Raw genomic sequence first — 11,814 nt, forward strand, 5'->3', positions numbered from 1 at the left:
GCATGATGATGGAATGTAGGAAGCTATAAGCATGTGTAATAAAGAATCCTAATTAAGTGAAGATTGGTTTAAATAAAATTTTCAAGTGGAGTTTGGTTTAAAACAAATTTCTTAATCCAATTTAGTTAATTGAGTATTTTATTAATATTAGTTTTCTTAATAATACAATACCTTCGTTTTAATTTAAGAAAAACTCAATTTTAGTTATAGTTTATTAAAGTTATTTTCTACATTTTTAATTTTCTAAAATTTGGAATTAATTAGAATTTATATTCTAGTTAAACTAGTTATTCTTATATGTTAAAGTTTTTTGAACTTAAAAAAAATAAATTTTTATAAATGCATGAGTTTTATAATTCACTTAATTTTCAAATTATCAAGAATATCAATAAAATTCAATTAAATTTTCATTGAAAAATGTTGCATTATTTTTATTTATCTAATTTATCCGTTAAACCATATCAACTAATCGATATTGTAAACAGTATTACAAGTGCACCATATCTGTCTTATGTCACTTTAACCACAAGCCCCGCACGATTTACCTAACTTGCAAGCCTTGGTATGAGTTCCAAAATTGCCGGCCGTGCTAAGGCCGACCTGGACATTCAGCTTTTCCTCTTTTATATTTGCTTAGCTAGAGTTACGTCTTTAAACCCAAAAAAAAAAATTTGTCTTCTGTTTCCTCGTCGCTGGATTTTGTTCATTGAGAGTTAGGCAGAGGCTTAACTTCGAAAAAAGAAGACAAAGGTAAATTGCAAGAAATACGTATTGGCTGAACTGGCTGCTGCGTCCAAAGCTGCACAGAAAGTTACAGAGACGGTGTGTGAATTGTGCTGTCAGCAGATTTCCTATGTGTTTAAGTACCAGAGCTACATGAAGAAGTTGAAGGAGCAAGTTAAGGAGCTCAGAAGTAGACGAGAAGGTGTGGAAGAAGATGTTAAAGTGGCTGAAAGACAAGGTGAAGAGATTTATAATGCAGTTACTGAGTGGCTGAAGGACTTGGAAGAGTTCATAGAGCGGGTAACAAAGCTTGTTGAGGATGAAGATAAAGCAAAGAAGCGCTGTTTCCAAGGGTTGTGTCCTGATTTGATTAAACGTTTCAGGCTCAGCAAAGAAGCAGAGAAGGTCATGGAGGCCGGCGCCAAGGTCTTGGAAAATGGAAAATTCAGTAGAATTTCCCACCCACCCTTTCTAAGGAGGACGGAATCCACATTTGTCGGTAAGGAGTATAAACAATTTGTCTCAAGAGATTCCAATTTCCAGGATGTCATTAATGCATTGAAGGATTCTACTGTTAATATGATTGGAGTGCATGGGATGGGTGGTGTGGGAAAAACTACGCTGGTAAAAAAAGTTGCTTGGAAAGCCAGGGAAGATAAATTACTTGATGAGGAGGTGATTGCTGAGGTAACACAAACTCCAGATCTTAAACAAATTCAGGCTGCATTGCTGGTCAATTGGGCATGGAATTTAGGGACCAGGAGAGTCTATATGGAAGAGCTGATTAATTATGTCACAGGTTGAAAGAATCCAAGAGAATCCTTGTAATAGTAGACAAAGAAACACGGCCGAGACATCCCGAAACGGGTACAAAACGTTTCGGGTCCGTTTCGGTTATTTCTAAAAATTAGGAACGCGTTTCTTCCTATTAAATAGGTGTACAAATGTTTTACGCTGAATGTGAAATAGTGCGTCTCAGCTCTCACCGTCTCCGGCTTCAATCAGTTCGTCTTTTCTGTTCTTCCATCTTTACCGTCTTTTCTGTTCTCAGTTCATCTTTGGCGTCTCAGCTCTTACCGTAACCAGTTCATCTTCATTGACGGCTGAATCAGTTCTTCCATTTTTTCTGTTCCGTCTGCAACGAATTCACAATCTGTCTCCGGTATGTTGATGCAATATGAGTAAGAGTGTTCAATATTAAGGGGCTTCATATTTTTTATTTGTTATCGACGGGCTTCATATTTTTATTTCTTCTGCAAACAATTCTCCGTACAGATCCTCAGGGGCTGTTAATTTTGCCTTAATGATGTCTCAAATCGAGGGAGGCTGTCCAGTTGATTACAATACCATTGCGGATCTTTTTCTTCAGAGGAAGCTGATCCGTGAAGCGACAGCCTTCTTATTGGATGTTTTGAAGCCAAATCTGCCTGAACATGGTTTCCTTCAAACAAAGGTCTTGGAAATCAGTCTTAAGTGCGGTGCACAATATTGTTAACAGCTAGAACACTAGTTGTGTTAAATCAAATGAAAACTCAGAAGAATGTATCAGTTGAGCCTTTAGGTGCTGATGATGCAAGGAGTTTGTTTGAGAACATTGTTGGTGATTTATCAGAGAAACGCCATATAGCAGCTGAAATAGTTGAAAAATGTGCAGGTTTACCACTTGCAATTGCAAATGCTTTGAAAGGTAAAAGTGATTCTGTTTGGAAGGATGCCCTACTTCAGTTAAAAAGTTCTAATCCAAGATGTGTTCCAGAAATGGATAACACTTTATACTCAACTATTGAATTGAGTTACAAACGGTTGAACAGTGAAGAAACAGAATCACTACTTCTACTTTGTGCTCTATTTAATGATACATGAGTCTTTCTTCCTGTTAAATGGTATGGGGTTGGGTTTGTTTTAAAATGTTTACACAATTGATGACGGAAGGAGTAGGGTAAAGTCACTGATTGATTATCTCCAAGCTTAGTGTTTGTTGTTGAAAGGTAATAATAACAAGATTGTGAAAACACATGATGTCATTCATACATCGGCTCAAAATTTTAATATTTTATTCAGTTTTAATTCCATCATATGCCACAATCGAAAATAAACATATATAAGTATGAAAATAGATAGAATTGCCCTTAAGACATACATATAGATGTTATAATTCTTGCCCTTTTTGGAATTCTATTATCAGAATTTGTATAGAACAACTCGAGATATCTAACTCTCATGTCTTGTTTGACCTCTCAAGTAATATTTTCTACTTTGTGATTCCATCAAAGAACATTAAACAAAGGTAATTATCGGTTTCTGTGCTTTTTGATCTTCCTATCTACAATCTGCATCGATCTCTTTTAGTAGCTCAAATCATCTTTTAGCTCAATCTCTTAGGTCTTCAACACGTGCAAAGGATCTCTAATATATTTATTTAGCAACAAAATATGGAACATGTTATGGATACGATCTATGCTCCCTAGTAGCGCAACCCTATAAGCTATCTTATTGATTTGCTCAATTATCTCATTTGAGTCGATGTACCTAAGAGTCAACTTACAATTTCTCCCAAACCTCATAATGTGCTTATAAGGGGAAACTTTGATGAATATCCTATCATCCACACTGAACTCTAGATCTAAACATATCTAATCGACATAACTTTTTTGTCTATCCTATGCATGTCTCATTCTTTGTCTAATCAACTGGACATGTTTAATCATCCTTTGAGTCAACTCCAGTCAAAGTGATTGCACTAAAGAATCTCTCTCACCCAACTCATCCTAGCGTAGAGGAAAACAACATCTCTTATCATATAGTATCTCATAAGATGTTATCTGAATTGTCGTCTGATAACTATTATTATAGACAAACTTTACCAATGGTAGCATCTTTACCCAATCAGTCTTATGATCTAAACAATAAACTCTCAACATATCATTTAAGATGTTATTAGTCATTTCAATATGACCATCTGTCCACATGTAATAAGTTGATCACTTCTGATCCAAATTGAGATGGATCCAAGGTATCCACATAATCCAAATTGAGAGTTGTGGGTATAAGCAAGAATCACTCTCCATGATCAAAGGCCAATAATTTAGCTTTAACAAAAGCTGAGTAATCAACTCCAAATAGTTAGGGAAATCACATTAATTTAGAAATTAAATTATTTGTGCAATTCAATCTATTTCTTTGTAAAGTTAGCTATAGTTTAGGGATTGATTTTGTTGTACTTTATTCAATAGAGCTATCGTCTAGAAAAAAAAAAAATTATATTGTAATTTATTTCTTAGTCAACTATGTCATACTACAAATAATTAATAATAAGAAAGATCATTAGGGTCCCTTTACAACAAAATTATAGGTTATGTTTTCTTTCAATCTGATGACAATAGTTTGTTTACTTTCAATCTAACATAAGTTTGATGTAAATCTGCCAACCTTATAAATACTTTAAGTTTGAAACAATAAAAAGACAACCCAAAAAAAAAAAAATTCGATCACTTGATAATGATAATGAACTCTTAGAATATAAGTTTTGAATATTTGATATAAACTAACAAGCAATATACTTGTATTAAGATGATTTTGATGTAATACCTTTCCAATTTTAAGTTATTTTTTGTCAAAATTAGAGGTGTGTATAATTCAGTTTAAACTATAAAATTAGATTGAACCACTTAAAAATTATAGTTTTATTTTGTTTTGTTTAATTTGGTTTGTAAAATAGTTTTATTTGATTTGAAAATTTTCTAAACTTTTTTTTTTTCAGTTTGGATGGTCTTCAAACCAAACCAAACTGTAAACCGTATTTTTTTAATACATATAACGATATTTGATAAAAAATTTAATAAACAATTAAATCTACAACTTATTTTTTTATATTTATTTTGTCATTTTTTTACATGTATATTGTGTGTATATATATATATATTTTATATTTTTATTTTACATATATTATATTCTAGAAATCTATAATTTAATTCATTTTATTAAATAATATATATTTAAAAGTTAATGATTTTAATTAATTCAAACCATAATTCAAACTATATTTTTTTCAATTTGGTTTGAAAATTTTTCAAACCATTTTTTGGTTTAGCCTGAAAAAAATTTTCAAACTACACTTAATCGGACTATACACCCTTTAGTTGAAATTGTCAAAGAAAACTAGTGTTGGAGATGAACTGAGCTAGCTCGACACGATTCAAATTTGTTTAGTTTGAATTCGGCTTGTGATTTGATTTGCATTGTGTTAAGTAATTATTAAACGACCTCATTTTATCAATAAATCACGAATTCAAACTATAAATCTAAACGACATATTCAAATTATAAATTTAAACTATAAATTCAAATCAAATTCAAATTGAATTTAAATTGAATAATTTTTATTCAAATCAAATTTGAACTATCCGTAACGTTGGCTCATGGAACTCAAACCCAATTATTTTTTACTTGAAACGAACTAGAGATAAAGGGTGCTCAGATTCAACTCTGCTCACGTCCACCCCAAAAGAAAACAGTTTAGAAAGGCTAGGGTTCTCTTGACCAAAATAGTATAATGAAAAAAGAGAAGGAGCGAGGGGGGTGTTGTGCCAAAGTAATTAATTAATTTCCTCAAATGTGATCTGAAGCGGTAATTGGGTTTAATGGCTCAGGTAATTAATTTCCCCAAATATAATGTGCAAGCGTTAATTTTAGCTTTTAAAACTCGCCATAATTAATTTTCTAATAGCCGCCAGTTGCCGTCTACATATAAACTTGAACACATCAAATTAAAACTGACACAAACTGAAACCACGTTTAAAGAATGTCTAGCTAATCTGGCATAAAACATAAATACAAAGGGTACAACACACTTACAGGTGCAGGCATGGCCAACCACATAAACAAGAGAGCAATCCTACCATATAATACACATAACACAGATTGGGACTCGCAAAGGTCCTACACAACCTCTTTGCATGAAACTTTATTATGCCCTACTCCCAGGCATCTGGTGCAAGTCACAGTTCTTTCTATCAATCCATCTCTGTTTCGCTTCCTCTTCTGCTGGCTCGATGATTTTGTTGCTGAAGGTGGAAGTACATCTGGATCCTCCAACATAGCTTTAGCTGACTTAGAATTCCCTTCTTGCCAAGGGTTGACAAGGCCTGCTATGGGGTTAATTGACTTGGAGTATGCCACATGATACATATCAACAGTGAAGTATCTTGAACAATAATCATACACATTCCTTTCTGTGACATTGAAAACAGCAATAGCATGTTGACAAGGAAGCCCCGTTACTTTCCACTCCAGACAACTGCAGCTTTGTTTTTCCATATCAACAACATTTGTGGAGTCATTCTGGACCTCAAATAACATTTCAGATGAAAACAATACTTTTAATAATCTCGATTTATAAGTTTCTTCCATCAATTTTTCCTCTTTAACTGGAGTAAGTTTAGTAGACCACTCGCTAGATTCAAGTAGACGATTATTCATCAACTCTATCATCTTACCCAGAATTGTCTCTAATTTCTTTATGAGTGGTTGTTCCCGCACTTCCTCTATCCAATTAGCATATGACTCTGCAACATCAAATGTAATTTGATGATAAGTCTCACCCTTAAAAATTGCATTTGTCCAATACTCTGGTTCAATCTGAATGAGCCACTCATAAGCACCTGAAGAAACACATTTAATTTGCTCCAATGAATTCCTGAAAACATCAATCCTGGCTGTTTGGGCAGCAGCCAAAAAATTGACAGGCAAAGCATTCTTCCCCTGTCCACGGAATGGACCCTTCAAATTTATCATGAACTCATCTAAAAGGTGGAATATAGAGTAACCATGGTGCGCATTTTCAAATACGTCAAGCACAGGCTTCATCAACCCCTTCTGTTTATCAGTGACAAAGGTTATGGGTTGAGAAGTTGAAACCGCAGATCTCAACCGCTCCAGAAACCAATGCCACTTGTCGTCATTCTCAGTATCCACTATAGCAAAGGCAACTGGAAAAGCACCATCATTCCCATCAACTGCAGTAGCTGTAAATAAGGTCTCATGATGTTTTGATTTTAATGATGTACAGTCAAGGAAAAGAAGTGGGCGACAGCCATTTTGAAAACCGTGTATTGAGGATTGAAAGGATACAAAGAGGTTCTGAAATCTTTTGTCATCACCAACGGAAAGCTCCACAAAACTATCTGGGTTTGCTTCCAACAGCTTATCACAAAACCAAGGCAATTGATTATATGCCTCTTTGTATGAACCTTGAAGCCGCTCTCTGGCACCTAATACCCCGCGCCATACTTGGGTATAGTTTAGTTCAATCCCAAAATCTCGATGAATGCTCTCAGTAATTTCCTTCGTTTTGCAATGTGGGTTCTGAAGTAATTTGTCCTTTATGATACCCACCAACCAACTTCTAGTTGGTTGAGCAGCCTTCCTAGATTCTCCTCCACATGTATGTGTTTTATTCATCTTTTTTATCTTGAACACTTCTTCAGAAGGGACCCAAGATGCATAAATCCTCCAAGAACAACCTTCAACAGCACATGTTCCACTAGCACGACCTTTCTCATTCTTTTTTAACCTATACTTAAAATTATGTGCAATTGCATATTTATGCAATGCATCACGAAACTCATGCACGCTGCTGAATTCCTGACCTACACCAGTTATACCATCTTTCCAAGCTGCCACCAAATTTTCGGGTGATAAAATAGAGTTAACAGGAAAAACAGAAACATCTACCAGGGAATCATAATCCTGTTGCTGATCCATGTTATCATCTACTGCAGAGAGATCATGCTTTTGAACATAATTTCTCCGAGATACACTTTTACTTCTTTTACCAACATTTTCAGAGCCAGCATCCTTTTGCTGGGATGCAATACGCCTCCGCTTCTTAACAGTATCAGCAGGGGTAGAACTGATATCGAGTCTAATTGGACTGCTGGCAGGACTATCTGGAGAAAGATTAGCACCACTAGGTCCATCAGAGTTGGTAAAGGCATCAGATGTTGATGCAGGAGCCTTAGTAGTTGCAGCAGCTTGAGATCCAGTATAGGCAGGCACTGTTTCAGCCAGTATTATCCCTTTGTCCCTGCAAGCGATAAAAAAATGTTAGTCAATGCCAGAAACATTTTCACACTCCCTGCAGTCACCCGCATATTTTATCAATCACTGGGCAAAATAACAAATACTGAAATGCGCTCTCATTTTTCCACCATAAAGCAAGTGCAGTTTTAGCAATACCCTGGTTGTTCATTGAAACCATGATAGATCACCTCCTCTACAGCATAATTAATGGACCAATGCATTTCAAAATAGCAAACAAATGAACTGTCCAAAAGATTAAGTAAGACACTATACTTCCTACGGATATGAGAAATGGATATATACCTGTCACCAGATAAGGCTAAGACTTCACGCTGAAAACCTACTTTCCCTGTGACAAAAACATCTGCAGTCACTGCATCCTCATGAAAATCATACATCCTTTTTAAATCTCTGTCATTTGATAAAGTGATAAGTGTTCGCCTATTTCCTGGAAGAAAATACTTAACAGACAAGGATTTATGATCAAAGCTCAAAAGTTCAGCTAATTTTAGCATCAGATCATCAAAAGCTGTTTCGGGATAAATGGTAATGGCATTTGCCTCCCCTCCATCATATGACAATGAACCATCATCCTTGGTTATGAATTGGCCACCAGACAGGCAGATTAGTATAAGCTTCCCTTTCACCATTGCCAACAACTCCTGAAGGTCATACAGACAACCAAACGACATACATGTTATACAGAAAAGACAGATCATATATCCTCCAGTCTCAAAAGATTTTATATTTATACTTGGAACTGATTTTGGGACAAAACTTGTTTTGCATTTTGATTATAACAAGGATGATTATGATAGCGTAAAAGCATATGAAAAAAAGCGGAAATGCAATCATGATTGTTACAAAAGAATTGTCCAGAAATGGAGTTCTAGGGAATGTTCACATTTATTTCACAAGACAATTCAAGTTCCAGAGGACATCAACTATATATATTACTTAAAAATTTTATGATCCAAGCTACCAAAAGCTAATGATGACATATCATTAACATTTTAAAAATCATCCACTTCCTCACAAACAGAAGGCTAAGGACTAAATAATCTCTCCCCTGTAACACAGTAATACCAAGATTCACATCATAAAACTAGACAACAGACCTTAACACAGCTGAAGATAATAACAAGGAAAATCGTATCATAATTTCACATCATTGTGGACAAAATTCAGTCAAACCTACTTGTTAAAGGCGAAAAGCGTCTAAAAGCGATGAGGGATCCCATCGCTTAAGCAAACAAAGCGATGTGAAGTTGTTGCTTTTGGACCAAAAGCAATAACAAAAATAAAATTAATTGAGACTAATCACTCAAATACCAAAGCATAATATAAAAACAAATATAAATGTTTATAATAAAACATGCACAAATATAAAAACTCTTCAACCTACATAAACTTTTATCAAACATGTATTTTAATTGATATCCAAATTTTCATCTTCATTATCGAAGGTCACATGTTCTTCCTCATCATCAAATTTTTCATCTCCGATTTCATTCATTTCTTCATCAAAACATTCTTTTTCATCAGAGAACTTGTATTCTAAGACTTTTTTATCCTTAGATATCAACTTAATGTTAGACTTTAAAAAAGAAAAAAGATTTTGGTTTAAAAGCACGCTTTTAACTTCTTATAAAGTGCAATAAAAGTGTGCTTAAGCTATGCTTCAAGACTCTTGCTTGCCTTGCATGTCTAGAAGTGGTGGACCTACTGCCTTGAGGAGCCTCTTGCTTAAGAGTGCTTAACGCGAGCTTTTAACAACTATGCAGTCAAATAATCAATTTAAGGAAAAGAAAAAAAAGGTACCCTAACCATACAAATAAACAAACAAGTTTACATCCAACGAATAACATTGTTAGCAAAACAAGGAAAGTGTTGTTGATTAACAGCACTATGTATAAAGGCCAACCATCAATTAACGCTGCCAAGCGCCCTTATATTATTGTATAATGTAGTCAATGATTCTTAACATGCAATTGAGTTTTAATCATGCATTCGTTGAACCCATTAAACAATCTGGAGATATAAACAGATGTAACTTAGCATTAAACTGCATAAAAAGCACCGGCACATAAAAGAATAGAACAACACAAAGATCACATAGTATAACGGGCTGGCTACAATACAGATATGATGATCATATTACAGAAATTATCCTCCAATAACATCACTTTTATGCAAAACAAAACAAAACAGAAGTTTGAATACTAGATCTAGCAACAAAAATTCATACATTCAATTTCCATAAAGAACGAGAGGAAATAGCAAACCGGAGGTCAGAAAGAAAAAAAAACAGTAAACACTGTGGAGTCAACCAAAGCCACGGCTCATGATCCTTGAACAGGAAACCCATCAAAGATGGAGACGCTAAAACAATAACGTTTAATCCATAGTTAAAAAAATGAGAAGAAAGTAAAAGCATGGATCACATTGTTAAGTATATTGAACGAATTAAGAAGAAACAAACAGTGTTAAAAAGATAAGCATTTGCATGTGGAAAAGAAAATTAATAATAATAAAAAAAAAAAGAGAGAAAGGAGGGTAGATAAATAGTAAAAGAGAGGAAAGAGAGGAAAACATACCTGTGGGTGGGGATTAGGGGGTGGGGGCTTGGAGGGGGAAGGAAACCCTAGATGTGGGGGCGTTTAGAAATTTGGGGAAAGCGAGTCAACTATCAAAGCTATAACGAAATGGGTGTTTTCATAAACGATTTCTGGAGATTGGGGCTGTGGGAGTATGCAAAATAATGTTAGAGGGTTTTCTTTTCCTTTTTGTTAAATATTTTATAATTAGGTATTTTAAAACCCTTCGAAGATGACCGCATAGCGCAGTGGATTAGCGCGTTTGACTTCGGATCAAAAGGTCGTGGGTTCGACTCCCACTGTGGTCGAATATTTTTCAACCAAGTTGTTAACCTACTGATTTGTTGATCAAGGGGAAATTTTTAGATTCTACGCTTTCTTCCTAACTTTAATAAACGGGAAATTAAATTAAATATCCATATTTTTTATTTTTAAATAAAAATATCTTAAATAATTTCTAAAACTACCTTTTACTATATCTATATAAATTTTCTTATTTTCACTTTCATTACATATACTTTTTATATCACTCAAAACTTAATTTTAAATTCTATGCTTTCTTCCTACCTTTAATTAATGGGAAATTAAATTAAATATCCATTTTTCTTTTTTGTTAAGCAAAAATACTCATTTTTTCTATTTTTAAATAAAAATGCCCTAAATATTTTTTAAAATATCAAAACTACCTTTCACTACATTTATATAAACCATTTCAATCTCACTCTCATTATATACACTTCTCATATCACTCCAACATTTACTTTCACTCTCATTTTTACTTAATGTCAATTACTACAAGTTGTTCGAAAGGAAGAAGTCTGTATTTCTAAATTCAAGCTGAAAAAAGTCAGTCCGTGAGAAAAAAGTATTTATACGAATCTTAACTCAAAACTTAATTTTATTTATTAAATCTAGTTCATATGTCATATAAAGGGGGCATTTGGATATTTCATAATAATTTAGGGGTTAAATAAAAGTTAAAAAAATATGGAGCTCATTTTGATATTACACAATATAAGAAGAATTTAAATAACATTGTAAGAATAAATAGATGCATTTTGAAACAAGACAATATGCAAAGGTATTAAATGAAATGTTAGATAATTATGAGGGTAAATGAAATGTTAGAAAAATATGAGGGGTATTTTGATATTAAACATTATAAGAACGTTTTAAATAAAATGTTAAAAATAGATAGATGCATTTTGATATAAGACATTATACAAAATGTTAAGTGAAATGTTAGATAATTATAGGGGTTAAATAAAATTTTAGAAAAATATAAGAGATTTTTTGATATTAAATATTGTAAACTAGTTGTAAATAATATATTATGAATAGATAAATGCATTTATATACAAGACAATATATTAGAGTTTTATATGTAATATTAGATAATTATAGAGAGTTAATAG

General features: G+C 33.5%; 2 protein-coding genes and 1 non-coding gene across 5 annotated transcripts; 2 read left to right on the top strand and 1 right to left on the bottom strand.

Moving 5' to 3' along the window:
* Positions 1–876: 876 nt before the first annotated feature.
* LOC123194157 (probable disease resistance protein At1g61190) lies at positions 877–2,586 on the top strand. Its single transcript, XM_044607317.1, has 5 exons — positions 877–1,522; positions 1,660–1,727; positions 1,775–1,885; positions 2,093–2,176; positions 2,260–2,586. The coding sequence occupies exons 1-5, from the start codon at positions 877–879 to the stop codon at positions 2,584–2,586; spliced, it is 1,236 nt and encodes a 411-aa protein (XP_044463252.1).
* A 2,929-nt stretch (positions 2,587–5,515) lies between these two features.
* On the bottom strand, positions 5,516–10,529 carry LOC123194837. 3 transcript variants are annotated; one of them, XM_044608275.1, is made up of 3 exons: positions 10,400–10,529; positions 8,106–8,464; positions 5,516–7,806 (listed from the first exon to the last, which is right to left on the bottom strand). In XM_044608275.1, exons 2-3 carry the CDS (start codon positions 8,450–8,452, stop codon positions 5,661–5,663), a joined length of 2,493 nt encoding a protein of 830 aa, XP_044464210.1. In that variant the 5' UTR covers positions 8,453–8,464; positions 10,400–10,529; the 3' UTR covers positions 5,516–5,660. The 3 variants fall into 3 exon arrangements, with proteins under 3 accessions (XP_044464210.1, XP_044464209.1, XP_044464211.1); XM_044608274.1 differs by lacking the exon at positions 10,400–10,529 and adding an exon at positions 10,051–10,327; XM_044608276.1 differs by lacking the exon at positions 10,400–10,529 and adding an exon at positions 10,088–10,326.
* A 104-nt stretch (positions 10,530–10,633) lies between these two features.
* TRNAR-UCG lies at positions 10,634–10,707 on the top strand. Its single transcript has one exon. It is a non-coding gene; the product is annotated as a tRNA-Arg (tRNA).
* The last annotated feature ends 1,107 nt before the right edge of the window (positions 10,708–11,814 follow it).

The sequence above is a fragment of the Mangifera indica genome, chromosome 13 (assembly GCF_011075055.1).
Source record: "Mangifera indica cultivar Alphonso chromosome 13, CATAS_Mindica_2.1, whole genome shotgun sequence".
Taxonomy (NCBI): domain Eukaryota; kingdom Viridiplantae; phylum Streptophyta; class Magnoliopsida; order Sapindales; family Anacardiaceae; genus Mangifera; species Mangifera indica.